The 25,080-nt window shown below is 34.3% G+C and overlaps 2 protein-coding genes across 2 annotated transcripts in view; one reads left to right on the top strand and one right to left on the bottom strand.

The window, feature by feature from the left end:
* Positions 1 to 25,080, bottom strand: part of LOC108969405 (putative GPI-anchored protein pfl2) — a gene marked incomplete in the record, with an annotated part of 63,179 nt that overhangs the window by 20,920 nt on the left and 17,179 nt on the right.
* On the top strand, positions 451 to 17,967 carry LOC108969650. The gene is made up of 4 exons (XM_018934508.1): positions 451 to 909; positions 9,890 to 10,023; positions 15,816 to 15,869; positions 17,739 to 17,967. The coding sequence occupies exons 1-4, from the start codon at positions 762 to 764 to the stop codon at positions 17,895 to 17,897; spliced, it is 495 nt and encodes a 164-aa protein (XP_018790053.1). The 5' UTR covers positions 451 to 761; the 3' UTR covers positions 17,898 to 17,967.

Here is a 25,080-nt window from a genome sequence, read left to right as displayed (position 1 = left end):
TATCTCATTCACTTCACTTGCCAATTGTCGAAGTCAACCCCAACATCGCAAACAGACATGTTGTCTTGTCTGTCGTTTACACTTTCCGACTATTTGCTAGCACTTATCTGTCGCACAATGTCATGTTATGCACCCAAACACAGACACACACACACAAACTCAAACATGCACATACTGTTTGTTTATTTGTTTATTTGTGCACGTTAAGTGATCAAATCGCTGCAATAGCAACAAAATTGTGACAATGAATGATAAAGACCCGCCCCTTCGCACACTCCACCACCACAGCGCAACAGTTCACATTTTATCGACAAACACCTGCAACAACGCAACTGTGCGATAAACTATCGACGATAGCAAGCCAGCCAACAGCCTACAGGGGGGCAGGCAGCCAGCAAGCACTCCACCGGCGCGGCATCGATGTTGTTGACAGTCAATTTTCGTGTCAGTGTCAGTGCTGTGGCAACGCTGAAGGCGTGCAAACAGTTAGCAATCACTAAAGAAAATACAGCATACGAAAAGCTAAAACAAAATCAACGGATAAGAGATAACGCAAGCAAACGTCACGTTGCGTTGCTGAGTTGGTGCGTTGTTGAAAGTGTAAGCGCCAAGTCTTTGTGTCTGTCCACGTCAATTGGGTGTTGCAACAAAAGCAGCATTTGATACGGTGCAAACAGCGGCGACAAGCGAGTGAAAGTGTGGCACAAATACCACAACGAAACGCTCAGCATCAGATTTCACGAAGTAGGTGTTGCACAGTGATGGCTCCAACGACGACAGCGACGTCGGAAGTGCTGTCAAAACAAAAGGCAACTGCCAAATTGTATGGCAAGGCAGGGAACAGTTCTGGCAATGTAATCGCCATGTTATTTCTGATTAGCATGCTGTTGGCGTTGCAGACGACAAGCGGTGAGTGCGTGTGCGTGTGGTGCTGTTGTTTGTAATAATATTTAATGTTTTATGTTTATGCTTTTGTAGCATACAAGTATTTAAGGATAAGTTGCTAATACTGTATTATTAGATATTGGAAATACATCATGCGTTAGTCATTTTAAACTATCAATTATCACATTAGTTTCTTCAATGCGCCCTCATCAAAAAAAATATTTTCTCCGTTAAGCGAAGGTTAAGTTAAAATTCAAAAGAAACAGGATAACATTAACTGCGTTCCATCGAAATTATATACCATTTACAGATGTATTTCTACCACAGCTTTAATTGTCTTAGTTATACAATTTGTTCGGAGATTGTGGCTATACCTTGGCTAATATTGTAGACTAAATTTCGTTCAGATACCTTGTAAAATAGAAAAATTTTCCATACACGGACTTGAGTTTGATTGATCAGTCTTTTATTAGAATGCGTCGTTTTTTTGCTTTCTAGAAAAACGTATATGCGTAAAAAGTTCATCTGTATGTAGAGCTTGAGAAGCTGGCCGACAGAGGGAATGCTGCGACTAACGGAAGGTTACAAGACCGGACCATACTCTCGTAGGACCCAAAGTGCTGACAATGTATCCGATGTTCAGAGCATAGTGAAATTATGAAGGGAACACTTTTCCAATATGCTGAATGGCAGTGAAAGTGTAACAGTAGGAGATGGTAAATCCGGTTCCCCAATCGATCACGATGAAGTTCGTATAGCCTTCTTTAAGCCTGAAGAACAACAAACCGGCGGTGGCGGGTAGCTATTGAAATATGGCGGCGAAGTACGCCTGATTAGGGTCGGACGAAAGCACAAAATAGGAGATCACACAATCTGCGCTAGCTATCGTGGGATAAGCCTCTTCAACATCGAATATAAGATTCTATCGAACGTTTTGTGCGAAAGATTCAACTCCACCTTCCATAAACTGATTGAAGATTAACAGTGTGGCTTTAGACATGGAAAATCTACTATCGACTAGATTTCCATTATGCGTCAATATTTGGAAAAGTCCTATGAAAGAAATGTCGACGCACACCAAGAAGTGATGAGTTGATTTTAAAGATGCATTCGACAGCACGAACGCGAACTGAGTCTATGACGCTATGTCTAATACGGATGTGTAAGATGACGTTGAGCAACACCGAAATTTTCATCAGTGCGACTTCTTCAATCTATTGGCGGAGCAAATACTACCATCTCTTACAAGAGTGTACAACTTGAGCCATACGCCGATAGTATTGATATCATTGGCCTCAGCAATCGCGTTCTACTTTCTCGAGATTGGATAAGGAGGGAAGTGAGGACAAGATGAAATATCTCATGTCAACAAACAAACGGTTTTCGCACTAGCGACTTGACTCCAACGTCACTGTTGACAGTCATAGCTTTGAAGTTGTAGATAGTTTCGTATATGTAGGAACAAGCATAAACACTACCAACAATGTCAACGAGGGATAACTCTTGCCAACAAGTGCTCTTTCGGACTGAGTAAACAATTGAGAAGCAAAGTCCTCTCTCGACAAATAAAAACTAAACTCTATAAGTCACTCATAATTCTCGTCCTTCAGAGCAGAGGCTTGGACAATTGGAAATATACGACGACATTGACATAGTTCAGCGAGTCAAAAGACAGCGGCTACGCTGGCTAGGTCATGTTGTCCGAATGGACGACAACCATCTAGAAAAGAAGAAAAGAATTGTGAGGCGCGCTGTTGTTAACTCGGCTATAATCGCGTAAAGAAGAAGAAGAAAGCATTTTCTATTTTTCCAGTATAAAAAGGAAACCTCAACGGAAACGTTTATAAAGTAATCTAAAGCTTTCATGCCCCTTCATGTGGCTAAAAATTGTGCTGACCGCTACCATGTTGGTTCATTTACTAAGTGATTTAGTTTTTTCGTGCAATTTAATCGCGATTTTTTTCTTATGTAAAACTTTTAATGACAATATATACATTATCAATTTTTCCATCGTTCGGGCAAGGTTTGATTCCACACATATAAAGTATTTCATTCTTGCAGGAAAAAACTTGGTAAAAGTGCGTTTTGGTGTCCTAATTTGAAGTAAAGATCCTCCTCCTATTCAAAAAATATTGCAGATAGCGAAACAAGTGCCCAGTCTGGAGAGTATGGTGGGTGTGGTAGCACATCCTCATGAATCTGCAAAAACTTTTATTATATATTTAACAATCATCATGTTAGCATGCTGTTTTTGTCTTAGCATTCTCTTGGAAATGGTAGATTCATGTATTGCCAGTGAAAGTTAAAATCACATCATATGGGAAGCCGTAATAGCGTTCTGACCAGGAATGAATCGTTAGAAATTCATTCAACATGTTTTTTACAGCTTCTTATGCTCAGAAGTATATTTCTCATTCTAGTAATAGTGGCTCTGACTGGTCACTGCCCGAGTGTTTTTTCCTCATAAGTATTTTTGTACTTTGTCACTCCTCTCTGGAGCATAGGGGTTCAACAAGGTTGCGCCACCTTACATGATTGAGTGTAAATGGCTTTGACTTGTTTTTGGTTGAGGATCATTTAGTTTTTAGACAGGGTATGTGATCAATTGGTAGCGATCTGGAAAGGTAGACAATTTTTCACTATAATTTTGTTATATTTTTTTAAAGACTTTGGGGAGGGATTCTCCCAACAATTTTTGTCTGAGCTTAACAAAGCTTGCTACCCTTTGCAATAAAAAATAAAATTTTCTGTTATTGGTTTTAATAATCGTGGTAGAAATATGTAATGAACTTGGGATGTTGGTGAAACACTTTTTTTTTTTGTTTTTTGCTATAGAAATTATTGCATTTGCATGGATATGAAACCTATCTACCTATCCTCTATACCTATCTATAGCTAATCTAACCTGACTCAACGTTTTAAATTTTCAGTAAAAGCATTTTAACAATAGTGAATAGTGAGTTGAGTATGTGTTCTCAGTTATATACAAATTTATATGTAAAAATTTAAGAATATGGTATTATAACTAATAAAAAAACATATATCAAATAATCCGGGGAACTCCTTCATATATATAGAGCGCTACTCACTGAGTTAATTACCGAGAAATAGATAAGTCGATCATAAATATAAAGAAATACATAAAAAAATTAAAGTTGGGTCATTTAAAACTATATATATATACTTACTTATATATATTCTTCTGATTAATTTTGTTATTAAATTTTTTCCACAAAGTTTTACAACACAAGAAGGTATATTTATAACATTTGTACTTCTGAAAACTCATCAATTATATGATTTTTCAATGTCATAATATTTTAAGTAAAAATTAATTGTTTCAATTTAAGCAGAAAAAAAGGTGAACACAAAAATTTTCAAATGTTTCCAACTCAGTATTTTTTCAACAACCGCAAATGAGGGCGCTTTGACGACACTCTGCGTTTCCCAGAAACGATTTTGTAAGAAATTGATTGCTTTACTTTAAGCCACGAGAAAACAAGCATATTTATATACACATACATCTGTAAATATATATATAGATACAAATATACATGAGTTTGTCCTTTGCTTTCATTCACACAAAAAAATTTAAATTATAAAAAAGCGTCTTTGTATCCAGCTTATGCCCCTTGTAAGCTAAATTAGTTGGCAACCAGCCGTGTAACAGTACAATTTATCCAATTTTTCATATATTTGTACTTCAATATGTGTGTTGTTGCCAAAAATGAAGGCGAAAAAATTGAATAATTTTCACTTCATCAAAATTTGACTATCATTTGGGTTGCAGCTAATTCTCTCTGATCTGTGACGATGTGTGTGAATTGTTGTGTGTTTTCATGCGTAACCCACGCGTCACTCAGAATGCTACTTACACAGAAAAACATGCATACATACATTTGTATCATATATTCAATGGAGGAAAATATGAGCGAAAATCATATCTAATTCTACACGGAGAAGTACTACTCAGCGGCTTTTCGTGCGAATCAATGGAAATCGTTTGGTCCGGGTATACGCATTCGTAGTATTTTCCTATTGTATTTGTGTTATGTGTGAGTGCATAAATTATAATTTATATATAAAGTGCGATGACTAGAAAATGTCATACTCATACTAATAATAAAGAAATAATTCTGAATTGCAAAAGAAATAATATGAATTAAATTTGTGAAAGATACAACTAAATTTTGAGGTGAATTTGGTGCACAGTGTAATTTGCAGTGAGCTTTGGCAGAAGAGAAAAAATGCTTCAATAAGGAAGTTCGTAAAAAAAAAAGGAAAAACACGACACGACAGCTATGTTTTCATCGCATTTCAATAGATGATAATATTTTTCGGTCCTACTTACGTAATATATACATAAGTTTACAAGTATTTTTGATATGAATTTTTGTTTATTCGAAGATCCGACATTGGGCTTTAAAACGTCTCTATTATTTATTAACTGCTTACTATGATTAAGAATAACGTTTCATAATAAGATTATTTTCGAACTCTAAGTCAAATTTTTCAATTTTGTTGTATATGGCTATAAAGGGTATTTCCATTGCTATAAATGCAAGAGATAACAACATTTTTCTCGGAAAGTTTAATATAATTTAAAAACAAGAACTATTAAATGGAAGGATTTTAGAAAATGTGCAAACGTTTTTTCTTATTTCGTTTAAATTATAAGGACATCTAATATTAAAAATGTTGCAAAAATAATCGTTACTTTTATCGATTACAAAAACAATCGATATTTTTAGGTATTTTGTTATCGATAAAATATAAATCTATATAATACTAATATCTAAATTATTTGCATTACTTTTAAGCAAGAGTTTTTATATTTATCGAGATTTTATTCCTTCCACGAAAACAATCGATACTATTTGCCTCTATTTTAAAGTAATTTAAAAGTTTTGAATATAAAACAAATCATCGAAATTTCATTCGATTACAAAAATAATCGATATTTTGAGGTATTATGTTATCGATAAAATACATATATGTATAATACTAATATCTAAATTATTTGCATTACTTTTAAGCAAGAGTTTTTATATTTATCGAGATTTTATTCCTTCCACGAAAACAATCGATACTATTTGCCTCTATTTTAAAGTAATTTAAAAGTTTTGAATATAAAACAAATCATCGAAATTTCATTCGATTACAAAAATAATCGATATTTTGAGGTATTATGTTATCGATAAAATACATATATGTATAATACTAATATCTAAATTATATTCATTATTAATAAAAAAAAAATTATAAAAATAGCAAGATTTTTTATCTTTATCGATGTTTTATTCCGTTAACGAAAACAATCGATAATATTTGCTATTATTTTAAAGAATTTAACAATTTTTGAAATTATAGTATCGATAAATTTTTCGATTTTTATAATGAAATGCATATATCGATAAATTTTGAGGCAAAAGTGAAAGAATTTTTGGAATAACGAGTTTTTTTGTTCTTTCCTTAAAATTTAATTTCAATTTAATATTTATTAAGAGCAATCGATATTTTTCCTATTGTGGTATTGACAAAGAACTTTATTTAAAATATTTAAATTATATAATAATTTTGTTGGGAGTAAAAGCTTGGAAATGTACTGAAACTCTTATGGTTTTACTGTTTGTTCTTTGGTAGTTTTCAACAGTTCGACTAAATATAATTTTAAGTTTATTTAAAAAATTATCGATATTTTGATATTCAACAATTCCTTATTTGAATTATAGCAATCGAAACTTATCGATAATAAGAATGAAAACATACGAAACGAACTGTAGTTATTATATAAAGGAGAATAATGAGTGGGACCTAATGTCGTTATCACTTTTTTTATTTCGCTGAGTATTCTCTAAAACTCGCCTATAAAAGATCATGTCAAAATAAAAAGTCAAGTATTTGGCTTACAACTCATGAACGTATGAAGGAGAATTTAAGCCAGAAGGAGGCTTATTATTCTTTGTGACGTTGCTTAACGCGCCTTGTTAATTGATTAATATTATTTTTGTTTTTGTATGTCAGACGTGATATAAAAAAATCAAAAAATTATCAGAAATTTTTTGTTTAGTAATTTGTTACACGTGATGTAACATATACATACATATATACGTATAAATATTACAAAGAGTAAAGAACTAATATCTCTTTATAAAACAACTAAGACACCCAGTGGAACTTGGCCTGAAGATGATAAATGTCCACGGCAGCAAAACTTGCCACTTCGAACATGCTTACATCTTAAGAGTAAAGAACAACATTTGTACATAATATGTAAATATACACAAATATATACATATATATCGGGCTAAAAATAGGAATTTTCACACTTTCATGAAGTCATTTCACAGCAAAAGCGGCCGCAACAGAACAAATCTGCGTGATGTATTTTCAGCACAAATCTAAGAAACGTGCAAATGTGGAAAAACATACATCTTTATTTTATATATACATATCCAAAAAGTGGTCTTGCCATTTGGCAGTCGCACACAAATTACGCACATAAACTTGGGCAAAGGCAAAATCAATATTGAGCGGAAAATAAGCAATAATAACACACTGTAGCGCAACTAATTCACTTTGAGTGTTTCTCTGGCGTGAAAATCAAAGTCTAATAAAATCCTACAATATGTGTTTGTTGCGTTGTTGTTGGCGTTGAGGTAGTCTTCGCCGTTGTTTGTTGTTTTAATTTATCGCCAGTGTTTAGTGATTTTTATGCATTGTTTATTTGGGTGTTCCACTCGATTTGAAACTAATATTATATTTGTTGTTCGTTTTTATTTCTTTGTTAGTTTTCAGTTTTTTTTTTTTGTTGTTATTTTTAGTTTTTGTTTTGATTTCTATATTCGGTGATATTTTAATCAATAAAAGTTCACTCCAATGAAATTAAATGAAAATGCTTCGGAGACACACCTCTCTTATTAATTATAATCAAGAAATTTATAGGTGTGTATGTGTAGCTGTATATATATATATATAAGTATGTATAAATTGTATATATAAGTATGTATAAATTAAGTCACATATTTGTTTATTATTGTATAAGTTCAGATGCGTTGTGTATAGACACATTTGGTATACAAACTGAACTTTTGAAGTATTTTAGAAAATTTTGAAAGAATCTATGGGTATTTAATTTCATATATGAAGGTACTAACATTCAACATCATAGTTTTGTAAGAAAAGTAAAGCTTCATCTATAAATATAATTCTCAAAAGGCTAATCTGATACAGAGCCCACAAAAAAGAACTTCACCATATTGTGGAAGAGAGGAAAAATAAACATAGTATTTGAGTTTCCAAAAATAGTGTAGATATTTTAATATTTGGGTCATTCTGACAAAATACCTTTTTGAAAGGATATTATAAGGTATATAACGGGTAATTTATCATGCGAGAGTCGCGTCGTTTTTCGAAAAATTGTGAACTTGAGAAAACGATAAATTTTTTAACCGAAAATAATAGCAATAATAATAAAAACAAAAAGTCAACTTCGGCTGCAAATATGTTATGCTAGCCCTCACAAATAAAGAAGCTTCTATATAAGAACCTAGTTTTGATCGGTCAGTTTGTATTATAGCTGTATGATATAGTGATTTGATCTAGAAAGTTCATGCCAAACTTCGTGAAGATATTTTGTGACAAAAAATGTTTTCCGTTCGATAGAAGTGACTGTAGGAAGACTGCTCAATATCTGGTGGCGACACACATCCGCAGAATAGGGCTAACAGATAGAGAAGACTGTAAGCATCTGGAGTTCTCACGGTATGATACACTGGAGGACTTATCGATGGTGAGGCCGCAGAGTCTGTTAAAATGTGCGTCAAGCGCAGCCATCGTAAAGGATGGTTACTTCTCTTGGATCTAGCAACTGAATATATCTGGTATCAATGCAATATCCAATCTGGCATATGAGCATAATTAATATTTTAATAAAAACAAAATTTGAAGACAAATGTATAGAAGAAAAATTTAAAACCCTGTACTAGCCTTACCCTGTAAGAATATACATATTTTTTGTTATAAACTTAATAGTTGTACACTAAATTTTCAATTATTAATAGAACTTGTTTATTAACAATTCCTCTATTTGCAATTTTATTATTTAGTTTCTTTTCTTGTGGCGTTTCAAACCAAAAAGCATGACGCGAGCACGGCCAACCTTCTTGGCAATCTCAAACGCTGCAGCCTCAACAGCAATGCATCAACACTGCTATAAATACACACATATCTACATATATGTGTGTGTGTGGGTCTATGCTGCATCCATGGCGGCGTTGATTCGTATGGCCTCTGGTCCAACGCCATCGCTTGCCAACTTCTTTGTCTGTCCGCTTACGCATTGACGTCATTGTTATTACACCATCAGCGACGATAACGAGGCCGCGCGTAACTTGGCAAATGTTTCACGTCTTTTTCGGTCGGCAGTTGGCGCTTTTTAGCTTGAGTGTGTTTGTCTATGTTTAGGTGCTTGTTTTTCGTTAGCATTATTGTTGTGTTGTTGCTGTTGCAGTCGCTGCGGTTGCCAAGAATCACGTAGATTAGTTTTATTTGAAAGAAATAAATTAATGAAAAAAAATTGTCGTCCGTCTCTTGATGTGGGGCCATCTGTCTATTTCGGTGGCCACAAATTTAATTTAAAAATATTTTGACTTTTATTTTTGCTCGCCAGTTGATTTAAATTTATATTCAAAATAAAACAAAATTAAGCGTCCTCGTTAATTTATTTTTCGTATGACGGGAGAGAAAATAAATAAATGAAGTGCGAGTTGTACTCGTATTTCACAGTACCAAAGCTGAACTGAAAGTAAGGAAGTTCAGTCCACTTTAAAAATAATAATTTTTTTTTTATTGGAGTATAATATTTGCTATTGCTTAGTTCTCTAAGGAAGCCCTTATTACACACATCTAACGAAAGCTTAAAATTTTCTTACCCCTACCCCTGCTCTGTCTTTATCTCAAAAATGTATATTATTTATTCCATTTGAATTATACTGCTTTCCAGTTTCTAGCCTGCGCTGCTTCACTTGCACTTATTTGCAAGATTATTCGGATAAATCATGTCTAATGGATGCTAATTCCACCCGAATCACTGATTGCACGAAGAAGTATTGTACGATCATGCGTCAAGAATCTGTGGTGAGTATTACAAATAACGTGAATGCAGTACGTGTAATTTTAAGTTATTTAGGAAACAAATTATTTTATTCGATTCGATACTTTTATTAAACGTTTTACTACTTTTTCTCAAACGACATTCCAATCAGGAATCCTGGTCTGTAACTCGAGTTTAGTTTTTTTGTATTCAGTAACTTGATTATCCCATTTACAATATTATTTTCGAATAAAATGTTCATTCGATTTTGAACTGCAGAAAACAAAAAACAAAAAATATAAGTAATTATTCTGCCACAGCGTGGTACACCTTTCCCATAATTATATACTTAGTTATAAGATAGATCCGGATTTCGAAAGGCATACATTTTCAATCTAAATACAGAATAAGGTACCAGAAAGATACCGGACCTGTTTATGTCTGGAAATAGAACTTGTAAAGGAAATAAGTGTACTCTTTTAAAATCGAGTTTCTCTAAATATATGTATATTAAAATAGTGAGGACATTTAGTCTCACATTGTCTCACCTATAATATAAGAGAATCGTACCAGAAATGCCTCTAAAAGAACCCATAACTATAAATGAAGGCTTTATAGAAGAAATTGCTGATAATTTACATTGACTTTCTTGTTTGGTAAAAAAAAAAAACAAAAATTGTTCAATCATAAAAAACATATTAACCAATTTTATACTTTGATACCCTGTTCAAATTAAGATTGTCAAGGTTTGAAAAGAAACATAGGAAATGATAAGTACATGTATGGTATATAGAAATAAAGAGCATAACCAGCTAACTCAATTTAGCCATGACAGTGTGTCTGTCCATCTGTCCGTCGGTCTGTCTATATACTAAACTCGTATACCAACTAGTCATTCGGGTTTTGCAATATTGTTCAAATATTTTGAATACGTTCTTTTTTCCAAAAAGCTGCTACTATAGCAAATTGAACTGAAATTAATTGTTTTAACAAAGACAGGATCTTGTACAACGTGTTTTTGAGAAGGTTAGGTTATGTTAACAAGTCGTTTCTGACAAGGATCTCACTTAATCAGCTTAGAACGCCGGTCCGTTTTTATACCTAAAATTTCTAAATAAATGATCACGAACAGACAAAACACTTTGAGCTTATCAAAAATTTGTCGAGACGGCCAATGCCAGTTTCGGCTATGCCTGGTTCGACGAAGTTAAGACCTCAGTCTTGCAAAGGTTGGACAATGGAGAAGAAAGTGCCTGCATTTTCCAACTCACCCTTCTCCATATCAACTTTGACTATGAGCTTACGGTTTTGAGAAAAAAAGACAAGCAAATTTACGGTAACGGTTGTGAAAGCCAGGGATCCCCATTTATCGCAAGTGCAATAAATATAAAAATTCTTTTCCGAATTAGACAAAATAATGCAAGGCGAAAGGAAATTTGGACCGCGTTTAAGCTTGAAAATAAATCAAGTCATCTGAAAACGGCCTGCCGTAATAGAGTGGTTGTAGAGTGATTATATAGGATTTGGAAGGAATGGAGAGGTAGTTCCTGGTAACCTAAAGAAATAGTTCCAGCTATATTGAGAAATCCACTGCAATATTAGCGACGGTTTTAAGACTTGCTAATCTTTAAGGTACAATTCTTAACTCAACCACTTGAAAAAACAAAAGAAAAAAATACCGAAATTTTCACTGAAATTTTCATATACTTGTCTGCCAAAAATTCAATTTTCAGTTTATCTTCCTTCGACATGTTCTAAGTTAGGAACTTAACTAAAACACGCATTTTTTGAATTTAGATGATCCTGTAAGGACTATCCTGCCAACGCGGGCGCATCTATTTTCGAGGGATCGCCGAAAATTACGTCGCATTGGCCGAGTTTAAAGTATTTTTTTTCCAAAAATTTCAGAATTTCTTTGTTAATGAAAAAGTAACCACAAAATATTTAATTTTTTATATGAGAAAAAATAACTGCAAAAAGGCTGTTTTTAACCGAAAGAAACCCATGTAACTCCTTAAATACTGCCAATTTTGTGGCAGCATTAACAAACCGACTTAAGTCCATTACTTTTTATGGGTATCTTTAAATAACCAGTTGTGTCAATTTTTAATATTGGTGCCATTGGTGAAATTACTGCGGCTTCCCTTTGTACAGAAGATTTTGTGAGAAGGGAGTGGGAAAAAAGAGGGCACAGCTTGCTTTAGTGAATCTCAAAATTTATTTTCGCTTCAAAAGCGCACTTTAACGTTGGCCCCTGTCAGCGGAAGCAGATGTGCATGTAGAGTGAGCTACACTTTGCCTCGCAAGCCAAGCAGGAAATGAGCTAAAGAGGAATAAAATAACACTGGAAAAAATTTAGTCGATGAAAGTAGAACACACCGTCAGGAACAATTTCAAAAAGTAAATAAAGTCAAAAACAAAAATTATAGCGCAACGGAAATGAGCGTTGTGTGCAAAAAAAGTTGCGACAACAGAAAACAATGTCCAGCAATTTTTGCACCTGTAATGGATTGCCAGCACTGGCTTTATGTGTGCGTGCACCACAACTGAAGCTTAGCATATATACAAATTACATATTCACAAATTTTCATACATATGTACATATTTATGTGTGTAGATAACACTGTGCGGTAATTACTTGCTTCCTGGCGTCAATTGCCGTACGTTTATTAGTAACTAATACATCAACGTCGCACACCCGACTCCGAACACAAAGTAAGTACTATTTACTAAGCGAAATTTTTCCAAATGCGAAAACATGAAAGCAAACTTTTGCGCTCGTTGTTTGCATGTGCAGCAAGGCAATTCGTGTGGCACAACTTTTTGCAGCACATGCGGTGGCAGCCACTTGACATGTGACACATGTGTTTGCGTCGTGCGAACTATGCTCTTGCTTTGTTTATGGAACATGCTTGTGACGGATGTGATAAATGCAATTTGTTCTACGCGGAAATATAATATAAACGCTGTGAGCACATTTGTGTGTGTAGCAATTAACACAGATGTGAAAAGTTGCAACTTTTTATATTTTATATAATATGTATGGATGTATGTACGTAGAATGCAAGAATTATGTTGGTGAGCTGTTTAGTCTATAATTATTTATTAAAATTTAGTTTATTTAAATTGTACGGTATTTGAAGGAGACATCTTCATTTTGTTACTGCCAACACCAAAATTCGCATTGGGCTATCTATAACAATTAAAGGGAGAGTTCTTTAGGAGATATCTCCGGACCTTATAAACTAATTTCGGCCAAATTCAGTACATATGTAGTATTGTCTCGACAAAGAGGACAATTTCAATTCCATTTGATACTTATACTTTTCAGTACATAAATCTAAAACCAGCTAATATATTCAAACAAAACTTTATAGTTTTTTTAGATAAGCCACGCGGAGTCTAAAAATTGTCAAAATCGGCCTAGAACTGTTCAAGCCTGCACTTACCCAATATGTGATCCTAGTGCGCTTGGCTGACTTTATACCAAAAATAGTCGTCTATCTATCCGACAAGTCCTTCAGACTACTTCTCAGGAATACTGGCCTATATAGGAGAAAATCGAAATTTCTTATTTATTTTAGAAGATCACAGACAGCAACCATCGAATGAATCAGATGGCAATTATTAAACAGATGTCATATAACGTGTGATCCAAGTAGAGGTGCTTTTTTCAATAACTTTTTTTGACAGATCACAACACAGATGTGACAGATGTTACTACTACTACTATTCGCAATACCATCACCCATTTTGAGATACAGCATTCATTTTTGGACAATAGTCGACCAAATATACCACGTCCGGCAAGAAAATGTAGCAGCCTTAGCTGATAGGCTACACAAAGAGCATGGATGATCGATTCGGCGCCGCCTCCTCCTGACGTATGGAACGCATTTCGCGTCGAGATCTTAAAAATCTTTAATGCGTACAAAATACGACTTGTGTAAAACTGAAAGCGTTCGACCTTCCCAAGTGAGATCGCTTCGCTAAATTTTGTTCAGCGATGGGACCCATTTCTGGTACAATGGGTATGTCAACAAACAAAATGACCGCATTTAAACAAAGAGCAACCTAAAGTTCTGTCATATATCCTAAAAACACAATCGCTAGATGTGATTATCGGTGGAATCATCGGCACATATTTCTTAAAATTGATCGTGCCATGATAAATGACTATTTAATGCTTGAAGCTCGTGATCTCGGTGGAATTTGGTTTCAAATAGACGGCGACACTTCCCACACATCGCATCAATCAATGGGTTTATTGAGAGAACACTTCGGTAAGCAGATAATTTCACGTTTGAGCCGGTCGATTGACCACCAAAATCGTTTGTTATCACACTGTTAGACTTTTTCCTGTGGGGATATGTAAAATCTAAAGTCTACGAGTCCACATTCGATTCAGTATTTGGAACAAAACAGCACGCGTATCATTCGCCAGTTACCAGTCGAAATGCTGCAACGAGTCATCGATAATTGGAATCAACGGATGGATCGTCTGAGACGTAGCCGCTGCCAACATTTGAAAAATATAATAAATTAATGCCAAAAAATGTTCTCTCACATCTCAACATTTCCCATTAAATTAAAAGTTTATGTGACTTTTTTTTAATGAAATAAGAAACCTCGAAATGGATCATCTTTTAAAAACTCTTTTAAAAATAACCTCATGGAGTTGATTGAGCTGAGCGGCTACACTTTAGAAGTCTGTAACGCAAAATTATTTAAAAAAATATTTTAAAACTTTAGTATGTTACCTTCAAAGGTAAAGAATATAGAAATTTGCCAAAACATTAGAAATTTGCTTTTGCAAAATTTCCCATTAAGCGTGCACCTTAAAGTAAAAATGGCGTAAAAATAGCTAGAAGGAACAAAAAGAAGGAAGCAACTTCGATATATTCACAAAGCGTTGTTGAATGCAAAAAAATATTTATATTGATGATATTATAAATATCAGTTTTATTTGTTCAATAAAAAATCGAACATAACTTTTTCTTTCTGCCAATAATTTTAAAATACCGAAAAATATATATAATATATATATATAATATATAAATAATTTAAATCGGTTTAAAAGCTTAACAGAGCATATTATTTTGCAACAGAAACAGCTTTTTATATATAATATAACCATTCGTAGGATTAAAAAACAGCCAACACATAACGGTAGTTGTAATTAAAAGTAGAAAGTAACTACTCCACTTTCCTGCCGAGGACAACAACTACGTCAAAATGATTGTGATTTTCAACCTTTCCTTGCCTCGTTCTACGGAACACCTACGCTTTTAGTAATATTTCATTTAAATATAAATATTTGTTGCTACAATTTCCATGCATAGCTTTAATATGCTAATTAATGCAGCGATTTATGTGCTTAGCCAAACCACAAAGATAACAAGCTGTCAGCCTCAAAACCGCGCTTTTGGCTGCCAATTGGCAAATTTTAGTGGACATTGTTAATGCGACACGCGCAGCAGCTTACACGAGTGCGGTAGTTGTCAAAACCAGTCGGAAGCCATACACATAACACGCGCGGATTTTTGAAAGTTTTTTTTGTTGTTATATAATTTAGTATTTTAAATAGGTTGGTGTGAATACATGTATGAATATGAAGTTTGTGGTGTAAGATGTGGTTTCAATACTAGAAAAAAATTTATTTTAACAAATTTCGATTGCATAATTGTAACCTTAATAATAATTTATGACTCTGACTCTTATGACTATAAAATAATCATGATAACTGAAATTCATTCAAGCCTTCAGCTTATTTAAGCTTTTGGCTTACATAATAAATTCATAGCAACAATAATTAATAAATTTTTTCTTTTTACAGCGACCATCTGGCAAAGTGATTTCCTTCATACGCGATTGCTTGGATAAGCCGCTGGTGAGTAATATTTTACTTTTGACGCCAAACATACAGTAAGATATTTAAATAACAATTTTCAATACGTCATACATAGTTTCATATAAAAAATGTGCGATTTAGATCACTTTAAAGCGGTTAAGTTGTAGAAATCCCTAGGGAGATAGCTTCAAACCGCTTGTCAAAATAAACAACTGTACTTAACATTTAAATAAAGGGGTTATAGAGCAGTTTAGTACCCTAACAAGAAGCCTGACAACCCTCGTAGTCTTTTAAATTTCTGTGTTAAGGAACAAAAACAAATATTATGTATCACTATATCGCCCTTAAGGGGCAAGACAAAATATCTCGCCATCAGACATCAGTTATCGCACTCGTGATTTGACTCTCACATCACAGTTGACAGTGATAACTGCGAAGTCGTAGATAATTTCGTCTATCTTGAAACCAATATCAACACCACCCACAATGTCAGATACCCTATGGTGCAGATATGTATATGGACGATGACAACATCTGAAGAGTCGAGTTTCCGATAGAAAGGTTCTGCGAAGGATGTATGGTCCTTTGCGCGTTGGCAGCGGCGCATATCGTATTAGATGAGCTATATAAGATATATACGACATCATTGACATAATTCTAGGAATTAAGAGACAGCGGCTACCTTGGCTAGGTCCGAATGGAGGAAATACTCCAGCTCTGAAAATATTCAATGCAGTAGCCGCCGGTGTAAGCAGAGGAAGGGGAAGCTCTACACTCCGTTGGAAAGACCAGATGGAAAAGGACCTGACTTCGTTCCTTCGGAATCTCCAATTGGCGTCAAGCAGCGAAAATAAGAACCACTGGCACACTATTGTAAAGTCGACTATAACCGCGTAAGAGGTTTCTAAGTCAGAAAAGAAGAGAAAGCTTTTTAGTATCGTAGTCTTATATTTTTAACATTTCTCTCAAACATGCGTGTCGAATCCTTTTTTAGCGTCTATAATTTTCTCAATTTGACGATAGATCACATGATTATCTGGCAATATTAGTTAAGGATCTTGTTATATCAGTTTGAGCTTAGCATCAATAGTTCCCGGAAAAACAACTGATTTGGAAATTCGCCAAAAACTAAATTAAATTGATCAATGCCCTTTTGTTGAATTAATTCACGTCGAAAGTAGTCCAAATAATCACGATTTATTTCTATTTTTCGGCGAGTTGAATATTTTCAGTCACTGTAAACAACACGAAAAGAAGTCGTATATCAAAACGTGCTGAGTATGTATGCCATTAAAAATGTCAAACTTTACGTTGAAGTTGTGAATTGCCAGATCGCAAAACTAGGATAGTAAAATCCGGAAATATAGAAGACAACCTACGTAGGATAATTTGTTGTGTGAGTATGGAAAAGGAATCAAATTACAATCTTTCAGACTTAATTGATGTTTATATAAGAACACGTGTATACAAAATGACTGAAAATTAACAAATTTTTCGAGAGGACTCATCAACTGCTTATAAGTGTCTGTCATATGCCTCCGCACTATAATAAAATGCGCGAGAGACATTTTAGTCCCTCATCACGTTCAGAAAGAAATATTGTACTATAAAGAATATATATAAATGAGTATCGGGAGTCCATCTGCATACATGCGAGGTAGTCACTCAGTTTTTGAGATATCAGTCTGAATATCGTACTTCTCTTTTTATCATCAAGAAGTACAAACGATCGATAAAAATCAAGTGCTTGTATGTAAAAAATATCATCACGAAATTGTTTTTACCACCACCACTCTGCTCTACAATATCCGCAGAAAATATTCATTTCGAACCACTATTATTTTATGGAAAATTTTGTATATCACTATTTTGATCTAATAATTTATATTTTACATAATTTTTTTCTAGTACTTGAATGCCGTAAAAACCGATTCAACGTTCAAAACTTTCTATCGCAGCTGCACCACCGATCTATGCAATGACTCAGATGGCACAACAGCGGCAACAAATATAGATCCCAACTTGGGCGCTTCCGAAAATATGGTTATTAAAGGCAAACGACATTAGTACTATTATTACTATTATATCTATTATGTGCGTATGTATGTCTATTTAAAATATGTGTAAAATGTTTAAAATTTCAAGCGGAAATTTTACTAATCCAGTATTGTAAATATTGTCGCTCTAAATTGATTTTTAAATGAATAAAAAAATAAAAAAAATAAAAAAAATTATTTATTATTTTTTTTTTAAGAAGTACATATCGTCACCAAATCGAAAATCGCTCAGATATAATAACCACTTTATAACCAAAACACAATTTTTTTTCATTATGAGGGTGCGATAATCAATATATGTGACCTGGTCTACGGAAAGGGGGCTTAGGTGTCAAAAAATCTTAGTTGATGCGGATGGAAGATGAGATGCTTTTCCACGTGACAGAATCCAAAAAGTCATAAACTAGTTTTCGCACGTTAGCTCCCTTTTCGTAGACCAGGTCACATATAACAATTTTATAGCCAAAACTCAAAATTTGTTTCAATATAAGTGCAGGATAACCAATATATAACCATTGTATAACCAAAACTCAAGTGTTATTATGAGTGTACGGTAACCAATATATAAACATTTTATAACCGAAACTCAAATTTTGTTTCAAAATTAGTGGTTTTTATCATAACGTTTTTCCTTAGTTTGTAAATTTATGAAAAGTAATGTTAGTTTATTTTACATTTTAGATGGCGATATGTGTATCCTTTTGTCGCTATACAATTCTATTTGGTAAGACTTGAGGATATTTAGATACAATAAATTTTACACCTTAAGAAATATTTGTATTTATTTTGACGCGCAGTAATCATTGAAAAACGAGTCTTTATGTTATTTGTTGTAAAATGAAGAAAAAACTTCATCTCAGAACTTTTCTTAAAATTATTACTTCAAAAAAATATTTCAAAAAATTTAAGCAAATAAATTTAAAACCCAAAAGTCTTATTTTTTATTTATACAAATATGCAAAGCACGCTGACACACATCACAACACATCACAACATTAAACCACCGAAAGCACCGACAAAAGTATAAAAATTATTTTCGCACACGCTGCCATAACTTACGCATGGCCTCCTCCGCAGCAGCATAAATCGCATTTTTGATGGTTATGGCAGTGCAACGCTGGCGGATACTCATATTTCAAAGCGTCAAATGCGCTCATAGGAAACTTTAAATGCAAAAGAGTTCATTGACATGCGCTTCCAAGCGGAGGCACGAATGGAGATAGGCGCAGCAAAATATACAAAATTCTTACTAAATTCTCGCACAACAACGCCCACAGTATATACGGCTTTAATTTAAGTTTCGTTGGCGCACACTTGTCACACTGTCACATTCACTTTCGCTTTCATCGTCTGCGCCGCTGATGCGGCGTCGTCAGCGTCGTCGGGGCTGCAGCGGCAAATGCGCTCATAATTTTCACTTTCAAAAGTCGAAAATTGTTTGTGTTTTTCTTTTTGTTTTGTTGTTGTGGTAGTTTGTTTGTTTGGTTGCTTTATATGCACCGCGCGCCGCATAGCGAGCACACTTGCAGTGGGAAAATGCGCATTTATTTTTATGCGCCGACAAGCTATTTTAAGCGGCGCCACGGCGACAAAGCCATTAAGCGGTGCATTTGTGCGTTGCATTGTGGCGACAAAATCACGAAAATTTCTATTAAAAATAAATCTTGTGCATACTTTCATTTTCACACATACACACACACATTAAACTAAATGCATTTTTAGTGGCGTGAATGACGCAAATGCGTGCGAGTCGTCACGTTGCGTATACGCCATGACCGCGGCTGGGCCAAGAGGCTGAGCAGCCAAGGCGGAAGCTTTGAGACTGAAAATCAAAGCAATTACACTCAGCATGCCAACGCCCACATTGCAACAAATATGAATTTGTATTTGAGTTACTTTAATATAGCTAAACGCACACACAAACACACACATGCATGCATTTTGTGGCAGTAGAAATGGCAGGCAGCGCGCCAACTATAAATAAAACTGCAACTATTTCGGTGAAAGCGAAATGCAATTTCTTTCAAAATATTTTTATCTGCACAGCTACAGCAAAGGCATGGAGTGTCGGCAGCCAACTATAATAACAAAAATAATGCCACACTGCTGCACAACAACAATAAGCAACGAAAATAAATGCTGATGGTCCATCAGTTTCGACCGCAGCCGGCAGAGTTCAGTGATATATGCTGCAGTATATATTTAAATGCAGTTAATTGCGCTCGAATAGCTTTGCGTTGTATGTAACTGTTAGTGGGCTAAAGGCGTTGGCCACTCAGCGGTGACCGCAGCGGTCACAATTGCCGCACGGACCAAAGCCGCATCAGTTGCGCACATCACTGCAATTTATTTCGGCTGGATGAAATTTAGTGATTTTTTTCATTTTGTTTGGTTTTATTTTGCTTTAGTTGCTTTTCTATTTCATGGAATTTTTTGTTATTTTTGTTGTAGGCCAACTGGAGTTCTATGCATTTTCATGCACTTTGATAAGCTAATTTTAAGTTTTCAAATTTATGCTTGAAACTTGGTTTGCTCGCTCACTTTTCGTGTTGCTCTGGAGGGGCTGAGAGTTAGGAGTTGTATAATAATGAAAATATTTTAAAGGTAAACAAATTCAGATATAAAATATTGGTAATGTAAGAAGCTGTGTTGGAGTTCATATCGTTGGTTCATCCTCAGGCTATGGAAGTTCAATCTATCACCAGGTGAGTATATATTATAGAACACTTAAATTCAATAATAATTTTGTGTTTAATATAATGTGCATTTAGTTATATGAATATCCAAAACGTTCGCAAATTTTTAGAATAAACTTCTAGGCTCCTTCTGAGTCAATTCAAGCATGACTATACTTAATCTTAATTTGCATACGTTTTTTACAAGCCGTTGCAGGTGCCTTTAAGGTTAAATATATTCAATGAAGCCAAAGCATGTTCCCCGAAAGAAATTTTACAATTTCGGAACTAGAAAAAACTCGCAGCGACCAAAGTCTGGCGGCTAGGGTGATTGAGCGAAAAATTTTCTTTCATTTTGTGGTTTAAAACTCAGTAAAACATGAACCAAAATGTGTTGAGTTGATCTGTTCAACATGTTGAGATCATTTGATAACACTCTGATGTCAACTCAACGATTTTCAATCACTTTTTCTTATATTTTCAACGCCATCAAGGGGCAATCCACTGATTGCTATGTTATAGTTAGTTTCATACAGTCTCATTATGTTCTAAGTTATAACTAACCGAAAACCTAGAATTGAGAATTTTTATTGCATAAACTCATTTTTTGTATGTAATCCAACAAAAACAATTTTTTTAAACCAATGAAAAAATTTATGATTTTACAAAGCGTTATGATAAGTTGTGAGTCCCCTAAGTATGTGTATATTGTTATCATTAACTGAAATGAAAATGAAATCTATCACCTAACATTATGTTACAAATATAACAATCGGACTACCGTTTCAAGTTCTAAAATACAGTGCAATTAAATTTTATAACTAGTGACTCGACCTGCACAATTTTTCCGGAGACCACACCATTGTAAATTTCTTGAAGATATCCCTCATGTCAAATGAAACATTTTTCGTTACAAGTTCTTGGTATATATGGTATGCGCTGGTCCGATATTCGCTGCTCCTCCGATAGCAGCTTCTTAGTGAAAAGAGGACTAGGGCAAAGTTTCTGATCGATATCTTGAAAACTAAAATACTAGGTCGCGTATATACAGACACATGGACATGGACAGTAATACTGACATCGATTCGGCTCTTCATGCTAATTATTTATATATATATATAAATATATACATATATGTATTTAGGGTCTGCGATGTTTCGCTTAGGGTTCTGGGTGTTACAAACTTCATAGTAAACTTAATATATCCAATTCAATGTATAAAAATACAATTAGGACCCAATTTAGAATATTATTCGTCATTATCTTACAGAATTTTAACATTATGATTCAGAAGCCACGTGCATAAATTTCACAAAATTGTAAAATGAATTTTGCCGAAATATCTAGTATTCTAAAGTTGAGTAAACTAGTCATTTATGAAAAGTTTGAAAGCTCTTCGTAAAGGGAGAGTCACAATCAACCGACTCATCTTTAATTAAAAATGTGTTGGAAAACCCACAATTTTCTCCGCTTTTGTTAATATGGATTATTACATTCCCCCAAAAATGTCTAGTCCTCATACCAGAAGAAAATGATTGCTAAAATGAAATCACGAAACAGAAACATTTATAAACAAAAGATCCATCGTACTCGAAGAGTGGAATCTAAAAGTGGGAAATCCGCTAGTATCAGTGTCATCCACAATGACAAATATAAGGATAAAACTAAATTTTGTCAAATAATTTATTTTAGCCAATAACGAGAAGATAAGTGACTTTGCTAGAGTAAAAATACCTATTCATATTTACATATGTATTGTTTTTCATTGCATAGTTGAAACTAAGTTCTTAGAATTCAAAATAAATATTTATCTGACTAATCACCTCAAATGCTTATCTCTTCCGATTGCATAAAGAACAAGCCATTAAAAGTACTTTGAAATTTTTATATATAAAAAGAGTTTACTCTCTTTTGTCTGCTAAAATGTAAATTTTACCCTCCGAATGCTTAATGGACTTCATGAAACCACATAAATCGAACGATTCCCTTGGCGCACAAACTACAAGCTATCACTGACAGTAATAAACGCCAAAAAAGTAGAAAATTGCCCAGCACATCGCAAATGTTAACTGCCTCATGTACTCTGCCGCCATCAACCAACTTGCCTCTGACGATGGAACACCAACAAAATCTTAGGCACAATTGTAATAATATCAACATCAGTAATAGTATCTCTAGCGCTCAATACACCACCAGCAATACCTTCCAAAGATAAATAACTCCACCATTGTCAACCTTTGATTTTGTAGAGACTTTGAACTATCCGTTAATCACAAAAGACCTTGCGTCGCTCACACGCGGTGAAAAGAACACCATGAACTCATCCATGACAAGAGTTAAACTCAGCAAAGCTCTTAATAGGCCACTGTGTCGGGTTTACCGATGATCACCTATACGGCAGCGAAGGCCAATACTTTGGGCGGTGCGGTACCAATAAAATTACCCACTGCACGGCAGGCGGAGAGCTTGAGGAGACGAACAAAATGTCGGCGGAGAGTTTGGATCACCTCACTGATATTAAGTCAACGTTTTCGTCAAAAGAGTCATGCAAAGGTGTTCCAATGCTGCCAGTGTTTGCCCAACTCAAACATCGTCCGATTTCTGGACATTCATTTGCTCAACATCGTCTAGTTCTATTTCCGGTTCGGACCTTCTAAATAGCAAGCTGACCGCATCGTAATTGGCGAATACTAGAAATAGTCGACTCTGAAAGCAGTTTTGTGGAGGACTTGGCACAGCTCATATAAGGGTGAGTGCACAAATCGACTTACAACTTTAAATGCTATGTTCTCTTAGTTATTTTACAAAACAATATTTCTTAAGTTTAATTTTTCACTTTTTAAATATCATTTTACAGATATCTATTTAATTGGAAGGAACGGACTTGCCTACGCTTTGACCAAATGAAAATACTCTTCTCAAATATTGGAAAGATTTATGAGTTCAACTCGATGCGAAAGCGAAACATTTAATAGAACTGCACGAAAGATTTGATGTCTACACAACATATTGGGAAGTTAACAATACTTTTCTGGAAGATTAGGATAGTAGCCAATCAGAAAAGGATTTCTATTCGAGGAAACAGTATTTTAGGATTTTCTTCGAAAAATTCTATTGTTTGAGTGAAATAATAATACGCTTCCTCCAGATGTCGCCAACAATATTACAGATATTTCGTTTTTATCTCAAAGCCTCAACGACTCGTGTGAATTAAATTCTAAACTTATTGTCTTAATTAAACAAATTATAATTAAGCGCTTGAAGTTGCAATATGTGTGATCTTGAGGCAAAACACACATTTTGGAAAAATTATTATCTTCAACATAGACATCATCTACATATCACCTTGGAAACTCTTTCACATCTCAATTAAAAACAAATTTCGTAATTTACTTTCAAAGTCAGCCAGAAGTCAATCAAAGTTTTCACGCGCCAATTCAACCATTCCAGCTAAACAACCATGAAAATGCGACGCTTAACAAAACTGCAGGCCAGCAAGCATTTGCTCTAATCAAAAGCGTTGAATGCGCAACAATTGCGGTTCCATGCGACACACTTCACCAGCAAACTTACTTAATTAAAAGAATATACATACATACATTCATATATAAGATATAGCAAGTCCATAGTTGTGCGAATGCTAATAAGCAGCAGAAAGACAATAAAGAGTTTGCAGCGGCAACAACTTGAGCAACAAAACGCAATAATTAACTTGGAATTTTGTGCTACAAACTTTCATCAAAACATTCAAATTGCATGCTTCCCGGAGTTTGGCAGCAGAGGCAAAACAATTGCTTAAAATAAAATGTACTGTTAACATTTTAGAACTTTATATAAACTAAACGAAATTGTGGAAAATTTCTGTGGCGTCAAATTGCACCAAATTTGAGGGAATTCGAAGTGCTGAAAAAGCACAACAACTACTTGACTGCTCGTTGGCAATTTCACAATAACTAAATTGGACAAAAAAATTGTAACGGTAAGTTTTTGAAAGTAGAAATTTCAAAAATTTTAAGAATTTTGTAAATTTTTTGTTTGCATAAATGTGTTTAGTTCGAATTTTTAGTTTCACTTTATTTGTTTGTTATTTGTTTGCTTAAACATTTAATTTGAATATTTTATAAATGATAAATATTACTGTGCTGTGCATTTACAGTTACAGCGGCACTTCCCGTTATGATTCACACAATTGCGTGGTATTTTGCAAACTATGAACTCTTGCATATGAGTCAACCGGCTGAAAATGGTAAACGCATTTAGCCCAAAGGCATGCACTACCTAAGTGAGAGGGTGGGTCGATAAGTACAGCAAGGAAATATAATGTACTGAATACTGTTGTTGTTGTAGCGGGTCCTTTCGGTTACGTAGAGCCGACTGTCGGTACAACATACTACTAATTGACTACTGGCAACACTCCAGCAGCATCAGACTCCCTATTTTTTTTTTTTTTTTTTTTTGTTATTTTTGGATTCGTTTTGTTATCTGTAGAAAAAGAAAAAACGACGAGAAATGACGATT

This window comes from Bactrocera latifrons, unplaced genomic scaffold (assembly GCF_001853355.1).
Source record: "Bactrocera latifrons isolate USDA-ARS-PBARC rearing strain unplaced genomic scaffold, ASM185335v1 scaffold_105, whole genome shotgun sequence".
Taxonomy (NCBI): domain Eukaryota; kingdom Metazoa; phylum Arthropoda; class Insecta; order Diptera; family Tephritidae; genus Bactrocera; species Bactrocera latifrons.
The sequence above is the reverse complement of the archived record's forward strand: the minus strand, read 5'-3'. Positions and strand labels throughout refer to the sequence as shown.

Excerpts from the sequence above, each read along its gene's own strand:
- LOC108969650 (XM_018934508.1), top strand. The coding sequence starts at position 762 with ATGGCTCCAACGACGACAGCGACGTCGGAAGTGCTGTCAAAACAAAAG. Across the intron at positions 910-9,889 it reads GGCGTTGCAGACGACAAGCG|TTTCTAGCCTGCGCTGCTTC; the intron begins GTGAGTGCGTGT and ends ACTGCTTTCCAG. Across the intron at positions 10,024-15,815 it reads TCATGCGTCAAGAATCTGTG|CGACCATCTGGCAAAGTGAT; the intron begins GTGAGTATTACA and ends TTCTTTTTACAG.